Source organism: Paramisgurnus dabryanus, chromosome 13, assembly GCF_030506205.2.
Source record: "Paramisgurnus dabryanus chromosome 13, PD_genome_1.1, whole genome shotgun sequence".
In the NCBI taxonomy this organism is placed as follows: Eukaryota; Metazoa; Chordata; class Actinopteri; order Cypriniformes; family Cobitidae; genus Paramisgurnus; species Paramisgurnus dabryanus.
Genome location: NC_133349.1, coordinates 21,638,490 through 21,662,737, shown reverse-complemented (window position 1 = coordinate 21,662,737; position 24,248 = coordinate 21,638,490). Strand labels below are relative to the sequence as shown.

At 37.8% G+C, this 24,248-nt stretch overlaps 1 protein-coding gene across 8 annotated transcripts; it reads left to right on the top strand.

Moving 5' to 3' along the window:
* Window positions 1-86: 86 nt before the first annotated feature.
* Window positions 87-23,422, top strand: LOC135743501 (histone-lysine N-methyltransferase ASH1L-like). 8 transcript variants are annotated; one of them, XM_065261247.2, is made up of 16 exons: window positions 91-362; window positions 3,966-4,635; window positions 5,452-8,965; window positions 14,579-15,251; window positions 15,394-15,488; window positions 16,276-16,349; window positions 16,564-16,606; window positions 17,738-17,840; window positions 17,937-18,033; window positions 18,147-18,217; window positions 18,373-18,536; window positions 19,397-19,510; window positions 19,598-19,652; window positions 21,854-21,968; window positions 22,072-22,321; window positions 22,473-23,422. In XM_065261247.2, exons 2-15 carry the CDS (start codon window positions 4,156-4,158, stop codon window positions 22,177-22,179), a joined length of 5,706 nt encoding a protein of 1,901 aa, XP_065117319.1. In that variant the 5' UTR covers window positions 91-362; window positions 3,966-4,155; the 3' UTR covers window positions 22,180-22,321; window positions 22,473-23,422. The 8 variants fall into 8 exon arrangements, with proteins under 8 accessions (XP_065117322.1, XP_065117323.1, XP_065117321.1 ...); XM_065261246.2 differs by having other exon boundaries at window positions 91-518; XM_065261250.2 differs by lacking the exons at window positions 21,854-21,968; window positions 22,072-22,321; window positions 22,473-23,422 and having other exon boundaries at window positions 87-518; window positions 18,373-18,544.
* The last annotated feature ends 826 nt before the right edge of the window (window positions 23,423-24,248 follow it).

The following is a 24,248-nucleotide window of genomic DNA, read 5'->3' as shown; positions in this document are numbered from 1 at the left end:
CGGGTATACTTTATTTAACGTAAATATAACACACGCGTACGGTTGGTTTATTATTCATAATTATTTAATCGGGTCTTTGATTTTGTCGATAAAACAGCATCCGCTGGGGTGTCAAATGCAGGCGGTCCGATATGCGCTTGTTTACATTTCGCTTTTCTCATGTTATTGGTGGGTAAATTTAGCTCAAGTTGAGGGCATCAGCTCAGTAACCGAGCATGATCATCTCTCTCCTCCGTCTTCCCTCATCGTATAATAGTTGGCTTGTGGCTATTTGGGTACACAATGTACGACCATGCTTTTGATGTAAAACAACTGCGCAGACGGATAGAAACAGGGGGGCGAAGAGGAGAAGAAGGGGGGACGTGAGTATCGTATGGTGTTGCACAATGTTCATCTTCATGGGTCCTTCATTTCGCGCAACGGACACGCAACATCCCTCCATTTATCGTCTCAGCTCGTTCCGCACACTTGTAAATTAGCAGCCAATTTTTACGCGAAACGTCCTGTTCGCATCTCTGGTAAGTAAAAGCTTATTTTTGAAACCGAATGGAAATTATTGTTATTGTTTATCTACGAGTTTTGGTGCACAATGTCGAAGTGTGCTACTCCAGTTGGTTAATAAAAATGTAATTTGAAACTGGGTATTCATCTGTTAGGCCCTCGCGCATGAATACGCAACGATACTTTTTATAGTAAACATACGCGTACGGTATCGACATTGGGATAGTCAAATAACAACGCTATAGTTCAGTTCAAGCAATAGAAAGCACAGAACTAGAAAGGCTGTATATTGGTATCGGACTTTTTTGGGACAACTTTATGTCGATGCTACCGATGGGCTGTAAATATCAGAATCGTATTTCTCTGTTTTCTTTCACTGTAAACTCGTGCACCCTTACCTCAAACGCTATATATAGAAACGGACCAGTAACTTATTAAATCCTGCTTATTACGCCCCATCAATCAAGTCGCATTCACTCCGCATTGACATGCTGCGCTTGTTCGCATTGAGCCAAATTAAACATCGTCACAGTCTCCTAATTGATTGTCCATATCTGTCAACGTTTCCTTGTCGTATAAAGCTCTAATTTTCAGCTATTTTTGGAGAACCAGGCTATATCTAGGTCACATATAGATTTAGGTTCATCCCGTTGTATCTTATAAATTGGTAGATTAATGTTTTGGCAAATCATGGGTCAATTCTCTAGTTGTATATCTTGTCAGTTTGAAAAGCTTTCTGTTGATGAATGAAGGGCAATGCTTAGTGATGTCATTTTGTATGTACATCGTATTGCAACTATAAATGAATGTACCTTCACATTGGACTTTCAAGGAATGACTGAATATATTTTTCTGAGATCTACTGATATGATACTCTGTATGATATAAGACAACAATTGACAGGTTAACAGACAGGTTTAAAGAGTTAAAAAAAGGCAGAAGACCTCATTGGGCTAAACAAGATATTTGTTTGTAATAAGATAACTTACAAAAACTGAAACCTATAACTTCCTGGAGACTTGGTAATGTTTGATGCTTGATGCTGAAATTCTGGATTAGCAATACGTTTTTTTAAAGACTAATTAAAGGGGCAATAGTCAATGAAAAGAGAGTTTAGAGAAAAAAAGAGAAAGAAAGAAAAATGCTGATCAGTATAATCATTGAAGACAAGAACATTGGCTTTTTATTTTGCTTGCTTGCAAATATTTCTATGTGCAATACCAAAAACAGATTATATTTTTGATTATGTACATATTTTTAGATTCAAGCATATGGGTTTGATTTACAGGCAAACAGTGACTTTTCTAACCACCGCTTTATGCCTCAGAGATTGAGTGTAATGAGAAAGCAAATTATATATTAACAGAGAAAATATCCAAACCAGCAATAAAGTAAATTAAATGAGTGCAAAAAAGGGAAAGAAAAGAGAGGAAAGAAAACTTTTGGAAACTGGGAAATGTGAGGTGGTACAAAAAAAATGAATGATTGTGGTAAATGTTAAAAAGTAGGCTTATATCCCAGGGAGTAAAAGACCCTCAGATGTCCTTCCCACTTTGCTTCTGAACTGTGCTACTAATAGCCATTGAGCTCCGTTTCTGCACTCCACATGCATGCACGCACACACTCATCATTGTACTTTGCTCTCTCTCTCCTCGGGACATTTTTCTTGTCAGGCGTTCCATAGGGATTGTTTTCTTAGCACCAAATCCTAAAGGAGGAGCTGAGAAGATTGCACTCGGCGAGTGAAACGCTGCTGGATTCTGCCGAGATAATGAGAATTAGACCGGAACAACGCACAATAGGTTTCATTTACTAGCGAAAGCATGTGATGAACACTTTGTATTTTTGGGAAGTCGATAGATCAGGGAGGGAAGCTTTACGCCGTAGTCAGCCAAGAGAGGAGAAATGGAAAGAAATCAAATTCCTCGGATTACCGATCCTGAGCTCCATCAGTGTGTTCCCCCCTTCGGGCTAAAGGCTGGTGGATTTTATGGGTCCCCTGTGCGAGTTAACACGCTGAGGTCATCATTCAAAATCTTCCATAGCGATGACCTCACTCTGTGTGGGAAAGCACCTGCCTTTCAGACAACTCAAAACCGAGTTTCAGCCAGCTTTTCTAGAACGCAGTTGCTGGGGATTTTTGTGTGGGTATGTCCCGAGGGAACTGGTCTGTGGGAGATTTATATGTATCTTGCTGTTCATGTACATAAAACTGGATTCAGACTGTAGATTCAGAGTTAACCTGAAATCTGGCTAACCTACTTTGCAGTTACTGTAACACTTATGTTCTTCTGCACATGACACCTTCCTTTAGGAGGGCACTGAGATTCAGGAACTGCACATTAAATACATCAACTGTCTACAGTACTAAACAACATTTTAGTGGGCAGGGAGTGTTGGGTAAAGCTTTCTGATAAATTCTTCATTTGATGCGTCATTATTCTCTGAGCTGCTCTTCTATTACCCAAATTTGGAAGTTTTCTGATCTGGTATCAAGGCAACTGGCAACAAATGGATCAAGCAGTATTTGTCTTAATGGAGAAATCATTGCATATCTATATCAACAAACAGTAGACATTCCCCACTTCTTCATGAATCTAAATGTTTCCTTTTCAGGTTCCAATTTAAAACTTTTGTATGAATTAGCAATATGTACTCTCAAAATGGCTGGGTTATTTTTGGTAAATATTGGACATTGGATAACACATGCTGGGTTAAAAATGACCTGATGCTGGGTTAAAATGTTCATGGTCTTTTCTTTACAATATCATTACAATTTTAGGTTTAACTGGTTTTATTAACATTTAATCATTTAGCTAAGTTAGTGGAGCCAACAATATGCGTCTTTAAAGCTTTTAATTTTTTATTGCAATGTGGAATGCATTTTTTGCATTTAAAAACACAAAGATCTCTAAATTAACCTGTTATTATTAAAGCTTTCATGATGAAAATAAAATGGCAAAATATTATAGCAAAAATTGTTTTTCATAAAATATACTGTAACATGTCAAACCACAGTATGTTATCTATGTAATAACAGATGCCATCAGAAGCATCTCAATCATCATGTTCATAGCCATCATTCTGTACATTCCTCAATAATCCATGCCTCTAATTTGAGCTCTGAGTATGTGAGCTAGTCAGTCATCGTGATATCTCAGGTAACTGGAGAGTTGCATGTGAAGTTGTAGACTGTTTGTGCAAGAGCTGTTTATGCAGTGTTGTGAAATCCAGTCTAATTATGAGCATCAAAATTTGATTTCAGTTATTGATTTTATAGAATGTTTTTTTTAATCATTATGTAGGATGATTTTATGTAGAAAATATCACAAATGAAGACTAGCTTTCACAGGCAGAGTCACATTTGTCTAATCCTCTCAATGTTCTCTAATAAAATGTTTTCAATACTGTCAAATGTGAGACGATGACTAATGTAACATTCTCATTGTCATTTTCTTTTATAGCTCCTCCTTACATGGTACCAATACCGAATTACTCATTCAAGTCAAGTGAGATGATAGAAGAGTATGAAATGAGACTACAAACATAACTTTGTCTGGTGAAATAAACAGTGATTATCGATACACATTTGCTTGGAAGTTGATTCTGACACAAGTACTTTTAGTAGTTCACGTCCACATCTGTCTCTCTGAAATGGATAAGAGAAAGCAAAAGACGGCACCTGCACCAATACTTGAGGGAGAGAAAAAAAAGGAGAAGATAGATGACAGGAAGAAGATGAAACCAAAAGCTTCCTCAAAGAGCACTAATAGTGAGCTTCAGCAGCAAAGCAGACGGGACGATTTAACAGTTATGAGGTCTGATCAGTCAGAGGAAAATGTAAGAATGAAAATAGGGTTCGGAGCAAAACGGACCAAGAAGCCCCCAAAGAGCCTTGAGAACTTCATATGCAAACCCACAGTAAGGATCTCCCAGAGGCTTTCACATGGAGATGGCCATGGATCATGTGGAGGTGAAAGGTCTATGGCTGAGATCACAAAAGCCAACCAGTCACATCAAGAGAGTCCGAAAACAGACAGTAATGATTGCATTTCTTTAAAAGCATCTTCAACCCCACTCTCCACTTCATCCAAAAAGGCTGACTCTACACCTTTGTTTCCAACTTCTAAAAAGGTAATTTCTTTCTTAACATTGCTGTGGTTTTTAAATATCTTACTGTGGGTTTGGCGAGAGTGTCAAAGTTGCCAGAAGTCATTCATTTTCAATATAGCTTTTTCTATAGCGTTGTTGGCTGGGCAAGCAGGGCGTTTTTTGACACTCTCGCTGGCGGCAGTGTGAACGTACAGTAAGTCAGAATGTTTAACTTTAGTTTGAAGTTCTTAAAAATATGAATAGTTACTAATTAAGTGATACTATTTGTATCTGCATCAGCCCATTTTTAGACACTAGCGGTTGGACATTTTTTAATCTATTTTTACATCCCCTCATTTTACCGTGTGCTCTCGCTCTCTACTTTTCATCTCTCTTACTGTCTCTCCCCTTAATTTGTCTTTTTATGGCTCTTTCTCTCACTGACAGTAACATGCAGTTGGAAATCTTTCATCTGTGTGTAGTTATTCATTATTGTTTTGTTCTTATATGTAACAAACAGTTGCTAAAATGGCTGCAGCTAAATATATTCTTTTCATTTCCTTTGATCCTTAAATATTACTAAAAACCTAAAAGAAATATTTTTAGATTTATTACCCAGCCCAAACTCTCCTGTATTATGATAGAACGTCTTTGAAATCTGAAGTCAAAGTCATTCTGAAGTCAAGTCATCAATAATGAAGCCTGTCAGATAAGTGATGAGATTTCCTGAAATTTATAGCCAGACCAGGCAGCTTTCAACTTAATTCTTTCAGACATCTTACAGAGACCTGAATGACTGGAAAATGTTTGAGATTTTTTTGATGATTTCTGGTTAACACATGTTCTCTGTTTCAACAGGGTCCATCGAAACAGACAAAGAAGACAGATTCAAAGTCAGTATTGACATCAGATGGACCCTCATATGCAGTTCAACCACAGACTGATAGCACAGTACCCCTTTCTGACAGTATAACCTCCTCTAACCCACTAAAGCAGACATATTCACCTCCAGCTGCTCCTTCTCCACCGTCTTCATTACAACAAAACTCCAGCCCACATGATGGCACCCAAGTTTTTAATGTTCAGAGGTCCAAGGGTGAAGATCTTCCAACTGGAACAACAATAACTGCCTCTCTACCATCACAGTGTTCAAAAGATACAATGCTGAAAGTTCAGACATGTCGGCAGTCATCTTCTAGTTTTGAAAATGACAGTGAACGCTTATTGTTACCAAACTTTTGTAGTGAAAATTCACAGCACTTAAAGCAAGTGCCCCGCCCTCCAAAACAGACTAAGACCTCCAAGATCAGGGACAGTAATGTTGAAAAGTGTTTGAATGGAAATGTGAAAGAGGATTGCAAACAGGACAGAGATTCTGCAGGTTCCAAAAACAGGTTTAAAGCAGTTTCTAGTAAAAGAAGTAAAGAAAACGATTCAGCGCATCAGCCAAGTCCCTCTATACCATTAGCCCTTCCTGCTTCAAGAACATCGGCTGATTTATCAATTCATGAGAGCAACACTTATTCATCATTGCTACTGGAGAGCAAAGGAAGTAATAAGAAGCAAAGTGAAGGTGAAGATAAAGATGAAAGCAGAAAAATTACATTGGAACCTACCCAAACTGTCCCTGTTTTTGTTCAGCCAAAGGATAGCAGCAGGCATATAACTGGCAAGAACAAAAAGAGGGCTAGACACAATTTAGATAATGAAGAAAATGTGCTTTGTTCCTCTCAAACCACCAGCTGTGCTGATTCCCAGTATAACACTTCCATTCGTTCCACTGACAAAACCTCAGGCAATGAGACAACTTCACATCCTAAGCAAATCCCCAACTTACAGAAGAAACAAAAAGTTGTTCAAATTACAAAGGTGGCAAATCAAGTGGAAAAGATGAATCTGGTAAAGACTGCTAATGTTTGTTCCACTGCTTGTAAAACAATATCTCAAACAGATAAACCTAAAAAACTAACTTCCATTAAGTCATCAAAGACATTAGCATCATCACAGTGTAAACCAAGACCAGTCGGACGACCATCTAAACTGCAAAATCCATCACCCAAATCAGAAGTCTCATACCTTGAGATCCAGCACAAGAAAAGGGGTCGTCCAAGATTGATCAGGTTGGATGAATCTCCTCAGGCAAGTAAGTCCCCAAAGTCTTTATCTAAGCCTCCTATCCTTGAAAATACAAATGTCCTTGATCCTGCAGTTGACCTGAAACCTCAAAAGCCTGTGCGAAGAAAACCAGGTCGGCCCAGACTTTCCTCCTTATTCCAACCAAAGAGATCTGGGTCATTGGACTCAGGGTCTTTGAAGAAGAGTGCTGAAGACACTCTGAAACCCTCCTTGTCAAAGACTAAAGATGCCCAAATATACCGGAAAAGAAACAGATTGATAATGAAGACAATTATCACAAATATAAATAAAATGAGAATGAAGAAAAGAAATGAAGTGCTTACACCCGTTCTTTCTGGGCAAACAGATAGCCACAAAGAAGATTTTGCTCATAAAAGCAGTGTAGAAGATGCAGATCCTACCCAATCATTATCTTCACTTGTGACATCTTTTGGGGGAAAACTTGGTCCACAAATTAATGTCAGCAAACGTGGAACTATCTACATTGGAAAGAGAAGAGGTCGTAAACCAAAAATACTAAGGGAAAATTCTTGCCAAGATTCGCAACCAATTTTGGCCCAGAAACCTCAGCAAGTGGCAGAATCTTCACATCTTCACGTGAATTCATTGTTTACTCTTGGGGATCGCAGCCATTCATCTGATAACCAGTCTACTTTGTCGAGCTCATCCCACCTGTTTAAACACCCTGAGTCTCCAACATCTACCGTTGGTTGTTTCCGAAAAAAGCTTCACACTGGAAGCTGTGAATATGATCAACATTCTGCTTCAAAGGCAACCAGTTCCCAAAAGGTTAAAGCAATGGCTGAACAAAAATCTAAACCACGTTCCTCCTTGCAATCAACATCACTTCGCTCAGCCACTACTCAGTTAGGCTCTGTAAGGATGCAAGACTGCACAGCAGCACACCTTGCCCAGTCTGTATTAATGGAACAAGAAAGACTAAAATACAAGTGCCATAGAAAAGGTCATAGTTGCTTTACCTGTGATAAAATTAGGAGACACAAACACAAATGTAAGAGAAAGTATCTTCAACTCAGGGCCAAAAGACAAGACCCAGCCTTTCTGGCAGAGGTCGAAGACTTAGTGGTCAGACTCAGCGCGATACGTATTGTGCATAACATTGCTCAGGGAGTGTGTGGAGATGAAGCAAACTCTGGAAGAAAGAGTTCAAAAGGAAAGAATCGCCCCCATGATTATCATTGCATGCCACAAAATCTCCACCATCCAACCATGTTTCAGATCAACTTCAGCGGCTACTACTCACCCCAGTCTGACTATCCCCGCGATTCTCTGCATTATGTTGGAATGCCAGATTTGAAAGGGAACAACAGGTGCCCCTCACAGCCAAGCGAACATATTGTCACGCATTGTCCGATGGTGCACAAACTTGGATTCCCAGTGACAGGAGGCAGTTGTTACCACTCACCTTGCAAATTGCCACTCTCAACCACATCTTTTGGTTTTGGGCTTTACAGAGGATATCCTCCATCGGCAACTATATATCCTTCTTCACCCTTTTTACCCTCATATGTGCACCCCTACTCCAAAAATCCTATTTTAAGCCCATCAAAGTTCCATAAAAGGAAGCACAAGACGTTTCTAAGACGTGACTCCGCACCATGTGGACAGAAACCACAGAGGACTTCACCTAATGTAACTTCTCAATCCTCTAGGGACTGGTTCAGTAGAAATAGCTGGCAAAGGGTCGACAACAGAGAAAAAAGGCTTGCAGATGATAGACTTAGAGGACAGAGTAAGCTGAGAAAAGACCATGTAAGCAGAAGAGGTTTGTCTTCAAATTCCCCATTCTCCTCCCCAATGCCCTTAAAGAAAGCAGACAAACATAAACCTTCACTCCTATCTTATATAGGACCAGCACACCTGAGGCCCATATCAAAAGTTAGATGGGCAGAGCATCAACGGTCCTGGAAATGGAGAGGAAGTGTTCAGTCTGAGCGGAGTAATAGCAGCTTAGATCAAGAGCCTCCATCAGGGTACCAGGAGGACGATACTTTTGAGGGTCCAGAGAGTGATGAAGATCTAACGTCACCCTCTCTGTCAGATCGAACAATCCACCATAACACTTTTCAGCAGAATCCGAACATTGCTAGCAGTGCAAAGAGTCAAATGACAGCTCATAGGAGTACTGCTGAATTTCAATGTGCTTCAAACTTATTGGGACCTGGAAGTCGATTGATGAAGGAATCTTGCTCATCTGGAGGCAAAAAAGCATCAGGTAAGGGGATGAGATGATTGTTTGCTCATATGTACAGTGTAATGGAGTAACATCCAAAACGGTAACACTTTACTTGAAGGTGTGTATATAAGCCTGACATGACACCTTCATAATCATGACATGACACGTGCCATGAACATGAAGGAGATTTTATGCACGTTTATGACAACTGTCATTAAGTGTCATTTGTTCAATTATGTCAATTGTAATGCAAGACGACATTTGAGATGTCTTCGTTATGACAACTTGATATTAACCAAAACAGTACATCATAACTTGTCAGGACATCTTGACATTACCAAGACAACATAACTGATCACTTTTTACCAGTGATACAAATTGAATTTGTCTTTAAATGTCATTAAGTGTTAATACTCTGTCATATAGTTTTATAACAGCATCATGAATATTTTTCTTGACCTCAACTACAGTGGTACAAATGTAATTTGTCATTAAAATGTTTTTAAGTGTTAAATAGTTTTATAACAGCCTCATGAATATTCTTCAGTTCATAATGTTTTTTAAGTTTCCTCCATGTGTTTAAGAAATAAAATCAATCATCCAATATTTATAATAATAATAATAATAATAAAAATATTATTATATTTTATTGTGTTTGGAGACAGATTTACCTAAAATCAAATGAAAACAGTACAATAATTGGTTAAGCCATGCAGCGTTGGGTCCATATCGCTGCAAAGTTCAATTAATTAAATGTTTTGTTAGTTTTTTCTTCTATGTCAGAACATTTCAGAACCCTCTGTGTGAGGAAGAACAAGTTCTGTTAGTGGTCAGTTTTTTATGTATTGTGCCCATACATAAAGTTTAGTATGATCTTTTGACATGTCTGTTAAGGTATTTAAAATTATTTGGCAGTATATTAACACTTAATGACATTTAAACGACAAGTTCAATTTGTACCAATGTAGTTGAGGTCAAGAAAAATATTTGTGATGCTTTTATAAAACTATTTGACAGAGTATTAACACTTATTGAAATTTAAATTACATGTAATATTAACCCATAAAGCTAGGTAGTTTCTTAAGTTTGATAATTATTCTGCTATGTCATGTTTATGATGTATTGGTTTATGTCAAGTTGTCATAACAAAGACATTTCAAACAATGTCATCTTTGCATTAAAAATGACATAATTCAACAAATGACACTTAGTTGCAGGGATTTAATTGGGATTTGTTATGTGGGGGGGGGGGGTTCTGTGGGGATGGGGGGTTCGAGGGATAACATGTTTAATACTGATGAAAGCAAAAGCCACTGGTGTGTTTCAATGACATTCTGGACCTCTGATAGGATTTGATAAGGTGCAGCTTTAAAGCTGTGCCAGAGGTTGACCCAAAATATTTTAAAAAGAGCATCTGAACTTTAAATGATGCAAATCTTAACTGGTAAAACCATGGTTGTGCAACGCGTTTTTGTCTTGGGTGCCTTGCACGCACGAGCATGAAACCCAATGAATGGAAACACATTATTCGCTTTGCGTCAGTGCACACGCACCAGCGCAGCGGGTACACTGGCGCGGAGCAGTTCGAGACCTTAAGCCTATCTGCCGGGGCTTAGCCCAGGATGACCCCGGCCCAATTTAAACCCTGGACAGTTGTCACAAAATCTACTTCATGTTTATGAAACGTGTCATGTCATGATTATGAAGGTGTCATGTCAGCCTTATGAACACCCCTTCAAGTATAGTGTTACCTATAAAACTGCCATGGTGATACTGTTGTTTGCTATTGAAACCAATGCTATTGCCTATTAACTAGATTAGAAAAGAGAAAATAAGTGAACAGTGAAATTAGAGCCATTTATTATAGATTCAAGAGTCTGTAGTTTTATTTATTACCAACTGTTTTATTGGTTCGGTGCTGAAATTGAGCAGGCCCCATTTTGCTTGGTGTGTATTTGGTCAAGGAGATTTTAATTGGCAGAGAGTCACTTTAGAAGTCCTTTGAGAGGTATATAGTCTCACTCATGTTTAAATATTGTTACACATCGGCTTTGTTTTGTGGTATCCTGGCATTGATGTTATTAGCATTATGTAACATTTGGCAGAAGCTTAAGACTTGCACATGGTTTTATTGTCAGTATAAATCTCATACTATCATTAGACTGATTGTCCATAGCAGCTGCAGTAGAGAACGTGATTGATTGCTAAGCTGAAGTAAGTTTTATATCGGTTAACTTTAAGGATAAAAGTATTTGAAATTACAGTGTGAAGCAATGAAAAGATAAAAGAAAGTATTGCATTTATATTGTTATCAGTGCAGTTTTGCGGCTTACACCCTATACTTTGCAAACACACACCTTCAAGGCATAAACAACACATATTTGGCTTATTAGCACTGCAGTAAACATATGGTAAGAAACAAACCCCAGCATGTGAAGAACATCTCTCAGCAGAGACTCAGAGACTTATGATATTGCATAGTGAATAATGTATATTGAATAAATATAGGGGTAATTTATGAATTTAGCATGACATTTTGTGATGTAATTTATGATAAAAAGCTGTGGTCATTGTGTTGCTCGCAGAATTATGTATATATGGATGGACAGGTAGGTAGATAGACAAATAAATAATAAAATATATTAAATTACCTGCATCTGGTCTGACCTCTTTGGAGCAGTTTAGCTTTACGGTGGAAGTGGGGATCCACCAGTGACTTTCAGACTTACTCATACATGCATTTACAATCAGACCAGCATTACCTAACTAACCTAAATCTATAAACACAAATCTACCATTACAGCAACTTATTCTGTAACACATTTGCAGGGGAAATACCAAGATCTGTGCAAGCGTTCTAGCCTCGGTTGACCTTCAGGGATCTAATCTGTCTTTAATATCAGCAAGCTTACAGGATTCATTTATTTTCTGTCATACTGACAGTCAAAACAAATTCAAACAGGTTTGCAAAATTGTAAACAGAAAATGTCAAGCCGAGAAGCTGTTATATTTTACTGAAATATGAAAGTGATTATATGTAACCATGTTAACTTAAAAGACTCTCACAAGCTTTATGCTTAATATTCTTTCCCTATAGACCTCGTGAGACAGTGATGTTTTTCTATAAAGGGGCACCACCCAGATTTCTGCTATACATTTAACCACTGTAAATGATAGGGTTATTTTGCCAAAGAATTTCCATTTAAGCCTCTGCCGTAGACCTTGTGTCAGCATGTGGACAAATAGTCCGGCGTGTTTAAGTTGGAAAGAGTGAATGAGACAGAGCCAACATTCAGCAGGGGAAAGGAAATGTGGTGATGCTTAGGAAAAGGAAGACATTTGAGCATGGAAATAAATAAAATGTGAAAAATGATTGACAGAGAGAATGAGGGGAAAGGAAGGAATGTTGTTATAAAAATGGCAATAAGAGGTTTATAAACTCTGTGCCCTAAAATTGTGTATTTGCGCCATCTAAAAATGTTATTAAAACCAGACATAGTTAATATATCAGACGTAAATTTGTGCTCACACTTTTTTCAGAGGTGATTTTTTGTAGTCTAGTTCTGGCTGTTTTCCCGAGACTAAAAATAACTTGAGAAAACATGTACACGGGCCATATTACACCCAAACTAAATCTCAGGATTCTGTCTGTAACTTTGTCATTTATAACCACTACTGTATATACAGTATGCTATTTATTTATTTCTCTTTCTCTGTATATACATTGATATACATAAAGATATATAAAATATATAAAGAAAGATTTCTTTAATCATAATGTATTATACATCCTATACAAAGTTGCTGCTTGTCTTTACATGCTGTAAAATGTGTAACTTTATCTCTTTAGTAAAGTCTGTTGCTAAAGCACACACCCCGTCTTCATCTCACGATCGCTGTGTTAGGGACCATGGGCTTGGCAAACTGTGGAATGTGCTCCACTGGAGCTCTGTAAATTTGATTTACTGCGAACTAGGAGTACTGTAGGAATTTGCAGTAATGGATAGTATAATTCCCATTTCCCACAGTCACAATTACATTAGTTATTTCTTAAAACATCCTCTTTCTTAAGCAATGTAGCTTGTCTCGCATGTTTTCTATACTTCAGTGTGGCTTTGGTTTAACAGGCATAGTAGGTAAAGGGGGATATGTAAGTGTTATATGTTTTTCTTTCCTACTGTAGTGGAGATCTTCAGCTGTTTACAGTCCAATTTTTCGTCAGGGGCCTTAGCCAAAGACATTATCAGAAAGTGTTCCACTTTATCTGGATTTACAGTTTTCAACATGGCATGTTGGTATTTCATTCTAGCTTTTGAAGTACCTTAACCAGAAACAACTTCAGGCAGATAAATCATCAGTAAAGGGAATAAACATCTTCTTGTCTGGTCATGCTTTCTTAGCTGGTCTATTTATTAGATGTGCTGCTTATTAGTGAAAGACTGATATATTGCAGAATTCGGTTTTTGCCAGATGTTTGGCATTAGCCTGGTAAATCTTTTCATTTGGCCAATACATCTTTCTGTTCCTTAAATTTGAAGACAAAAAATAAAACATGAAGACATTCAGATATAAAGCCAAAGTATGACAGACAGTAAAATCTGCATCTTTATTCACTTTTAAAGGGATACTCCCTTTAAAAACGCACTTTTTGAAAATATGAAGCTCCCCTTGAGTTAAACATTTGATTTTTACAGTTTTGGAATCCATTAAGCCGATCTCCGGGCCTGGCGCTAGCAGTTTTAGCATAGCTTAGCACAATCAATAAAATCTGATTAGACCATTAGCATTGCGCTCAAAAATAACCAAAGAGTTTTGATATTTTTCCTATTTTAAACTTGACTCTTTGTTGTTACATTGTGTACTAAGACCGACAGAAAATTAAAAGTTGGGATTTTCTAGGCATATATGGCTAGGAACTATACTCTATTCCGGCGTAATAATCAAGGACTTTGCTGCCGTAACATGGCTGCAGGAGGCGCAATAATAGTTCCTAGCAATAACAGACTAGAAAATCGCAACTTAAAATTTTCCGTCGGTCTAAGTACACAATGTTACTACAGAAGAGTCAAGTTTTAAGTAGGAAAAATATTGAAACTCTTTGGTTAATTTTTAACCCGGTGCTTATGGTCTAATCAGATTCAATGGATTGTGCTAAGCTATGCTAAAAGTGGTACCACCAGACACAGAAATTAGCTGATTGGATTCCAAAACGGTAAAAATCTAATTTTTGGCAAATTAGCATATTTTCCAAAAAAGTTAAGTGTCCCTTTAAACTACCTTACGTTGTGCTTGTTTTATTCAAGCAGTACTGTGAGGTGTCAGATCTGCAGTACGTGTCTTTTTAATATTTTTCAGGGACTTAATAATGGGTATATATATAGATATTATGCTTAAAAAAATTTTTGTTTAACAAATGTTCTGTTTATCTCTCAATTACTGTTATTACATTTGTGTTATATCAGCTGATCGACCACATTACTTTCTCAATATCACTGTCGGCATCATTCATTAAAAAAGCATGGTGCATAGGTATTTAGTTTCAAAAAATATTTAAGTATGAAGTGCTTATATTTTACATTTTGCAGTGGTTTTTGGGGACAAACCTTATATTATTTATGCCTATGTGATCGTTCTCATATCGTTCTCTTTCAGAGAGCTTTCGGCCTGGTGGTTCAGTCTTCCATGAGCGCTACCAGCATCACACTGAAGGACAAGATGGAGGAGGAAGACACCCGAGACACAATATGAGCAAGACCTTCCTCCAGACCAATGAGATCAGGCCTTTTTCTTCTTCTGCTGCTACCAAAACCCTCTTGTCTCATTCAAACAGTTCTACTACATTGAGCAGGAGTAAACTGAAACATGTTAACAAGCCTCTCATGATTAAGACTCCCCAGGCGGTCACAGGAAGTGAGGTGAGGAGGAGAAGACCGGGGCGACCGAGGAAAAACCCTGCACCATGCTTTTCTCCATCTCCACCAACTACACCTTCACTTGATGGAGTGACCGAGTGTCCTTCAAAACGGAGAAAAGGTGAAACGGATAATAACACTGTGGTCAGTGAGACCAAGTCTGTGTCTCAAAGTGAGAGAAGGAGGGGGAGAAAGAAAAGAAACGGGGAGAAAGTGAGCGATCTAGGGCGAGTAGATGATAGACGAGACACAGCTGTGAACCGAGAGCGCTCGCGCTCATGCGATCGGACATCTTTACCCTCTCAGGATACGTCGGTGTCTGTACCCAGCCAATCGGAGAGGAGCTCAGCCATGCCACCTGACAAGAGATACGAATGGGCGGGGCTTTACTCAGACGTCTATAAAACCAAGGAGTGAGTTAAATCTTGACACTCTCATCCCTCGTGGATTTATAAACAAGTATTAAGAATGTTTGTGTAAATGCAGCCTTTATTTACAAGACTCTTAACCAAGAGCGTCACGAATCATTTGACTGTGTTTACTCTCCCTTCATAGACCCAGGAGTCTGTCCCCACCGGAAAACACAGAGGGCCTTGAGTTTGACCCTGAAGAGCATGAGTACGGCCTCCTTCCTGCACCTTTACACGTAGGTAAGTTTGTGTATGTGTGTTGTTTTTATTTAGGGAGCATTTGGAGGTCCCAATGCTTGACCAATAAATGTCCATCAATAATGAGCTAAAATTAGTTGGGTATAGTTCACCCCAAAATAAGATTATGTCGCCATTTACCTCACCAAACCTGTATAAATGTCTTTGTTCAGTTGGACACAAAGAAATATAATTTGAGGAATGTTTGTAACCAGTTTTGGAGCACCACTGACTTCCATGGAGGTCAATTGTGCCCCAAAACCGCTTGATTACAGAACTTGGGGGTGAGTAAATGATGACAAAATGTTGATTTTGATGGACTATCCCTCTAATTTTGATTGGTTGAGAGGATGTAGACCACTTTGGTCAGACATAAGGCAGCAACAAAAAAAAAGGGGGTGCAGGTGAGCTCATTGTGATGTCATTACATGGCAATGACAATGTTAATGAATACCTACTTGGGCCAACCATTCATGTAACCTAATTAATGCCAAGCTTATTAAATTCAGGTCCAATAGAAACTCATTTCGTTGTAAAGCTTTGAATAGTCAAGTGGAGAACTAAGCATGTGTCATAACTGTGTCTTACTGCAGATGGACAGGTAAACTTCACCTGTTTTAAATAATATCCAGTGTTAAAACCATAAAGAAATACAATTATGCATATTTTTATATCAGATTATTACGTTAAGTTTATGTGGGATAATAATTTTCTGAAATCTGAAAATATAGGAAATAAAATGTCAATACAATACTGAATGCTAAATTGATAACTTCTGTGTATGTAACAGGAAAGTATCTGAGGCTGAAGCGGATTGACTTTCAGTTGCCCTATGACATATATTGGCTCTGTGCACATAATAAGGTATTTAGTTTAAAATGGTATTCAAGTATAAAAAATTCTGTCGTCATTTACTGGCTCAAATTATTCCCAACCCGTATGACTTTGTTTTCTGGTTTCATGTGACATAAGGGCGATTAAATGATAACAGAATTTCATTTTAAAGTCAACTATTATTTTACATATTACCTTTGTTTCACTGCACTAAACTTGTGACACAATCTCTGTTCTATTACAGCTTCCTAAAATGTCTGGTACCCCACTAAAGACGGCCAAATCCAGTGAGTAAACCCACTTGTTATTGTTGTATTAGCTTGTGTCTGTGTACTGTGTGTGTAAAGGAAGCCTAAATTAGCTCGCTGGAAAAATATTATATATAAAAGATATTGTTTTTGGCTGAAGTTTTGCTTCGTAGTAAACATTGAGGTTTCTTGTTGTGGCTTTATAAATTAAATAAACATGTACTATGTAACACACAAAGTATTATTTAACATATTGCTGTTGACATTGTTTTATAAAAGGAATAGCCATTAAAGTGTGTGCAATACAGTGATTTTATGATAGGTAAGGGTTGTTTAAAAACCTATTATTTATGTTATTCCATGTGGTTTATTTTTTTAACTATCAAAATTTGAGACTAAAACCCCTTTCACACAGCACGTGTTGTTGATCCCAAACAGTTCCCATCAAATTGCCAGCGTGTCTTTAGTGTGAACGCAAACACGTCCCGTAATTGATTTTGCGGAGTTTTAAAGGGGACATATCATGAAAATCAGACTTTTTCCATGTTTAAGTGTTATAATTGGGTCCCCAGTGAGTCTGTCAACCTAGATAATGTGAAAAAGGACAACCCAGTAACTTAGTTTTAGTAAACCATTCATCATGGTCATTGAAATTTTGCTCCCCTTGTGATGTCATAAGGGGGTCTTATTATTATAATACCGCCCCTTTATCTGCGCTATCAAACTATGGCACTGCCATTTAGTGCAGAGAGAAAGAGAATAAAATGTATTGACAGCACATTTGAGTTTCAATTTCACAATCCGCCATCATGGTGATCAGTTTTTGTGTTTCATCAGCTCATTTGCATTTAAAAGGACACAACCAAAAACAGCACATTTTTGCTCACACCTACAAGTGGCAATTTTAGAATGTTATAATAAATTATCTTAGGGGTATTTTGAGCTAAACCTTCACATATGTACTGTGGGGACACCAAAGATTTTTTTCCATCATAAAAAGTCTTGTGAAATGTCGATCATAATAAACGGAACTGCGGATACATCTTCTATGTATTTTCCGTAATCTGTGCATGAAAATGGCTCATAGGGAACTTGCTTTGGGTACCCCTGAGCTTTCCGAGGTAAAGTTGCACTGCTTTAACATTTTCTTTCTCTCTCTCTTTCTTTGAGATGGTTCTGTTAATGTGATGTCTCTCAATAAGTCCGAGGACAATTCTCATAAACACCATAAAGACAGCGATCCTCATGACTGCATTTCTGACAGCCTTAATAGGTAAACACACACTCATACACAAACAAATTGACTGGGCAAGGTATCCATGGCAAAGCTAATTCTGTTAGTTACATTTGCTTTTTTACTTCTACACAGAGATCTTACACTGCCTGCTGAGAAGACTGGTGAAGAAATCAGTCGAACAGACCCGGATAATAAACTTCCCGATCATTCTGACCCTCTCGAACAGCAGGTAAGAGGCGTATTTAGATACAACTTCACTTCTAATTCCATTGCATCATACCTGTGAATCACTGTGAAGTAGTTTAATGCACCCAGGATATTAGCAAATGACTTTATTTGCAGAAGAGAAGCAGCAGCGATGCTGAAAATATGTCCTCCCCTGTGCTGATAATGCCCTTGTCGTGTGAGGAAAGGCAAGAACACACACACAATCAGTGATAATAGCTATTGCCCTTTTTCCCATTTTATGTTTTAGGGCTCTTTTAATGTTTTCCGCCCTCTTGCTTTCACATTCGCATATTTTCTTTTCTTTTATTAATGACATCTGTTATTTGTGTTTCCCCAATAGGAGTTTCATCTTGGAACGCTGCATTTTTCTGGTGAGGAATTATGAGAAAATGAGAGAGAGACACGCAGTGCTGCTGAGGGAGGGAGGGAGAGAGCGAGAGAGAGAAAACAAGGAGAGCCAATGTCAGACAGGAGTCCTTGAAGACGACACCAGCAACAAGTCAGGTCCAGCAGTGTGTATAACTATAATGTGTGTGTTTGACTGTACGTGCATCATTTATTGTTTTAAAGATCCAAAAGGGGTTGTATCACACTTTATTGCCATTTAATTTAGACAAAAATTTTATTTGGTTGAATTCCCCAATCTTAAAATAAAACAAAAGTGACCCTGTCTGTGAAATCCAGGGTAAAGTCTCATAATCTGATGATTATGGGATTAGGAGCATTAAAGTGTGATTTCCATCTTTGACATGACCTTACTCAGTCAATATTAAAGATATCAAGTTTATATTTTTACAGAATGTTCTTTACATAATTTAGGATGATTTTGGGTACAAAAAACATGCTTACCATTGTAACATTGTTAGTTCATAGCAGAAAAGTATTTTTTTGGTAGCAACTGTACCTTAACCTTATTGTATGTAATACATCACATATAGCATGACTCTAAAGGACACTTACTTTGATCTATTTATAGCAATTTCTATGGCCCGAGGAAGTTGCTTTACGATAACATCACCTCTACCTGCAACCCCCCCCCCCTCCCCTCCGCCTCTTCCTTCTCCTGTCCCTCCTTCACGCTCTGCGGGCCATAGCTCTGGACCAGCTCCCAAAACCATGCAACTGTTATTTCCACTCAGCATTAGTAAAAAAAAGGGCAGAAGAGGACATGTGGTTAAAGGCTAAGGCCGTTGGCTCACACAGGATACTGTGTCCCGTTGATTTCATGGAAAATTCAGAATAGAGTCCATTATTGAATGTGAAACCAGAACATTGAATTTATATCCATGAGCATTCAGTTCACAGCTGTTTATATGTTTTAATATATTAACATTAAGAGGATGTGTGTATTCTGTACATAACAGATGAGCGTCTGACTCACTCGGGTCTGCAGTCTGAAGAGGAGAGGGGAGGTGTACAAAGCAAAAACCTCACACAAACACTTCGAGGGATCTATGACGTCATTGTCAGTCACAAGGGTATGTGTGTTGACTTTATTAATAGATGTTGCAGAAGGCTGCGGCTGAGGGAATAGATGATGACTTTTCATTGGTTCTTCTTTATAGGGTCATCCGGACAAACCCTTGCTGCTCCTCTGCTGAACTTGTGTTCAAGAAAGAGGTTTGTATGGATGTTTGTGTGCACATGTTGCTATTTTTATGTCCTTGTACAGTGTTGCTTGCTCAGCATCTTTCCTGTTGTTTTCGAGATGATTGAAGATAGGGGGTTGCAGACTGCAGATTTTAGGGCCTGTTTACACGAGAACGCTGGAGGGTGAAAACGTAAAAATATTTTATCAGATGTGCCTTTCATTAATATGGTGTTGGTATTTTTGGGGCTTAAAAACGCTAAAAAGTGAAACCACCCTTCAGAGTGGAAATCTTAAAAACGATCTACCCTCGCTTTCTCGTCTAAAGGGTAAAAACGCAAAAGTCTGCTCATGGTGGCTCTCGTCACGTACGCGTTTACGTCACAGGCATACGCCAGTTCAGGAAAATAACAACAAACATGTCGGATTATTTCCATACGTCGGACCTTTAAGTTGCCATAGCAGCTCTGATAAATATACAAGAGTCTTTCCAGCTGTTGTACGAAATATTCACAGCTAGTATTACTGATCAGGGCAGGTGCATTAATTACCTCTATCAAATTGTTGATGCACCAATTCGTCAGAGGCAAACCTGGCTTTGGACGAGACCTGGGAGAACAAGGAGGAGGGTTGTATGCAGGCGTGTGGACTTGGTGTAGTTGTGTGTCAGTGCTTCACATTGCCACCTAGCCGCCTGGAGTGCATACTACATTGAATATCACACACTTTTACGTCACCATATGCACGCAGATTTCCTCCTCAAAACACTCGTATAAATGCAGAATAAAAAGTGATAACGCAACGCCACTTTTGCGTTTTCTTTTCAGATCGTTTACGTGTAAACGTACCCTTAAAGTCGCAATGAAATGTAAATGTAATTTGTTTTGGAATATTGTGGTATTTTTTACAAATTACTTATCTGTGAGCCTCATAATTTTTTTTAAATTAATTTCCCTCATAATCTTTAATCGAAAACGCAAATCTCCTCCCCTCCTCGAAACAATCTCTCTTAACTTCCGGTCATGTGGCAGGTGAGCAGAGTCCGGGAAAAGATTGAGGCGGTTAGCAAATAGCAACATGACCCAACTTCAAATGATCCAATCAATTTCTCGAAGGACAAATTCAAGTCTAGCCCTACATTTTATCATTTCAGGAGCCGTTTCAATCGGATATATGTCACCACGGGGAAAATAAGACAATTGCTACATCCGTTTCACGGTGACTTTAAAGGTTCACACACAAAATAAAGACATTTCTGTCATTATTTATTTACTCGCCAAAAATATAACACATCTTTCATGAATATCATCTGTTACCTATAATGACATTTCATGAAGAAGACTAGTTTGATGTTTCAGATTTTATGCTGGCTTGACAATGCCAGAAAAAGGTTTTGATAAGTTTAATAGTTTGACAGTAAGATGAATAATGAAAATGAAAACATTTCATTGGTATTTAACAAATTTGTACGTATTTCACTGCAAAACCCTCTAAGTGCATTTTTAAGTGCAGTTTTTTTGGCAAAAATGTTCATTCCTTAAAAGAAATCCACTTCTTTGGAGAAGACATATGAAACAGTTGCAAAATAACTAACACTCAACTAGAAACATTGCAAATAATGAAAGTCAGATTTAAAAATGTAAGAACTTAACCACACATTATGGGGGCGCTGTGATGCATGTGGCTGCCACATTTGGGTTATAATCAGGTCCGAGTACTTAAAGGGACACAATGTGATCCACATTCGTTTTGCAGTGTGTCAGGACTGCAATTTTTAGTGTATGTATCAAAAACCTAAAAGGAGTTACAAATTAGTGCGTCAAAAAAGAAAAACGAGTTACAAATTAGTGCGTCAAAAAAGAATAAGCTTTGATATAATATCAGTTATTGGCTTTGTCAAGCCAACATAATGAATTCACTTTTAGTTTAAATCATTTCCAGCCCGTTGTCTCGCAACCAGTTAATGTTTGGTTTGAACCTTAGGGCAACACAAAACACACATGCAAGTTGTTTATCTTGTTTAAAAACAAAAAGGAATTCTCATTCGACATTAAATTGAACACAGATTTGTACAGTAAAGATGAGCTAAAAGAGAACGATTACATTTGAAACATGTATAAATCTTAAAAGTTTAAGTTTTGGGAGTACTAAAAGACTATTAGATCTGGGCTTAATCCACAATATGTTATGTAATGTTTTTATAACATATTTTTGTTTACGTTTACTCTTCCAGATCTGGCACGGCTCCTGTTGATCTAAGTACATTGCAAAAGCAGCTCCTCTCAGGGCACTATGAGAGCCTGGATGCCTTTCATTCAGACATACTCAGGGTATTTCACTGCGCTGAGGTCAGTTTGACATAGTTTGACCTAACCTGCCGATGAACTCTTGTGTTTTGTTGTATTGCATTGTTATAAGCTCATATTTTTCTTACGTTATAAATCATATTAGAAATACTACGGCTCCGAGTCTTCAGTGGGCCGTAACGTGAAGCAACTGAGGGAAGTTTACCAAAGTGCTTATCAGGAGGCCTTATCTCAGATCGGCAACTTCCTGTGAGAGGCAGAAAACCACACCCACAACTTCTACGGGGCGTGGCTGTGACAAATGGCAGAGGCATGATGGGCCTTTCAGAAAGACAGATGATGCTCTCCGATACCAAAGACCTGCTGTATGTTGCACTCACAAATGCACTGCACAGGTACAACTTTTGAATTATTTTATACAGACATTTTTGCTGACGTAACACAAGTCTCAGTCAATAGATACTTGACTCTTAACAAAGTTATTTAAAAGTACTGAAGAGTGATACTCTCTTACCTGGTCTTTTTTTGTTTCTTTGTCCTCTTTAGGTTGAGACAGCACTCCTGGAAATACCATTTGTGAGCATGGACATGGCCGACGCTTCACAACATGATTAGTTGAAAGCGCTCAGCTTCTCTTTCTCTCAGGGAAAAGAAAGATGTAGGGGCAGGAGACATAAATAAACACATAGACCCATATTTAAACCCCAAACAACATCAAATTCCTTATAGATTTAACGTAAACATGTTGAATGGGATGCAGGAACCCAATCCAAACAATGCTTGGAGCTGCTTTGGTTCAAAGGCATAAACAGACTGATTTAACACTCTTTACGTCAGCGTTACTTTTACAAGAAAATGGACTTCAGTATTTTAAGTGGCTTTGCTGACTGTATGCTGTGCACATAATTGTAGTCTACACTGCCTTTTTAGTGTTTTGTGTAACTATAAAGTAAGCAATAATGCATGAAAGGGTTTATTAATACAGCCTTAATAAATGGAAATGTGTATGTTGTTTATAGTCATTTAAAATCAGTAATACATTTTGAAAGTTATTTACTACTTTGTGCTTGTGCTAGTAATGTTTTGTAATGCTTTGATTTGAAGCGCTCATCTAGATTTGAAATGACAAGAAATGTATTTGTACTGTTGTATATTGTTGTATAAAATGTATATTTTAGCAGATCTGTGTTTTAGTTATGGTTCATAAAACCTTTGACAGGCTTGTTTAATTATGATTCTCTAATCTTTAATTTTTTGTATTCTTTTTTTTTTAGATATTAACGTGCCTTGATTTAAAGCATGTCTAATTTTGAACAGTACATCCTGTTAAGTCTGTAAAACATGAGGCTTTGTATAAAACATATGCAACTTGTATGGCTATACTTATACTAAATAATTAGTTGGCGGGAGCTCATGGAGCAGAGCTTAAAGCAAAGTAAATGAATTAAACCAGCCACATCTGTTAACTAATAAAAGACAATACTTGTTCTGCTATACATCTTAATAGCTTTTGTTTTATAAAAAATGGATAAAGAATGCAGTGCTTTGTGGTAAGAAAAAGTGACAGGAATCCCATAGTCAAGAGATACAATCCAGGTATATAAACTATCTTTACTACAGCTTTGTCTTTTCAAATGTGTATCAGTAAGCTTTGGTAAGGTCCTTGCTTTTAATTAATATCTTTTAAGTTGAATGATAATTGTTCTTGTATCGTTGACTTTAATCATTATTTACATTGAAGTAGTTGTAATTTTGTATTTTGTTTATGCTTTATTACTAAAGGATGTAAAGAGGGCCATTATAAAAAAGACTGATCTACTGTAGTGATCCTGCCTAGAGTTTTATTATAATGTAAAAAATTTATTGTAGGAGCGGGATTGTGATCTGGTTTAAATATCGAAAGGACAATAGCCCCCTCTAGTGGTAATAATATTGAATGCATGACCAGTTCCCCTCTTAACCAGCTTCTCATTGAATTAAAGGGGACATTTTAAGGGGAACATTTGATTATGATGTAAAATAAATCTTTGGTCCCCAGAGTACATATGTGAAGTTCTAGCTTAAAATACCATATAGATAATTTATTATAGCCTGTATAAATTGCCACTTTTGTAGGTGTGTCCTTTTAAATGAGCTGATCTCTGCACTAAATGTCAGTGCCGTGGTTGGATACTGCAGATCAAGCACTCTGAAAACAAACGGTGCTACTTAGCACCAAAAGTGGTTCTTTGCTCGTAATCATAGAAGAACCGTTTTAGTGCCATATAGCACCGGTGAAGCACCTGTGTAGAACCATATGGGGGCCATATGGCACCACTATAG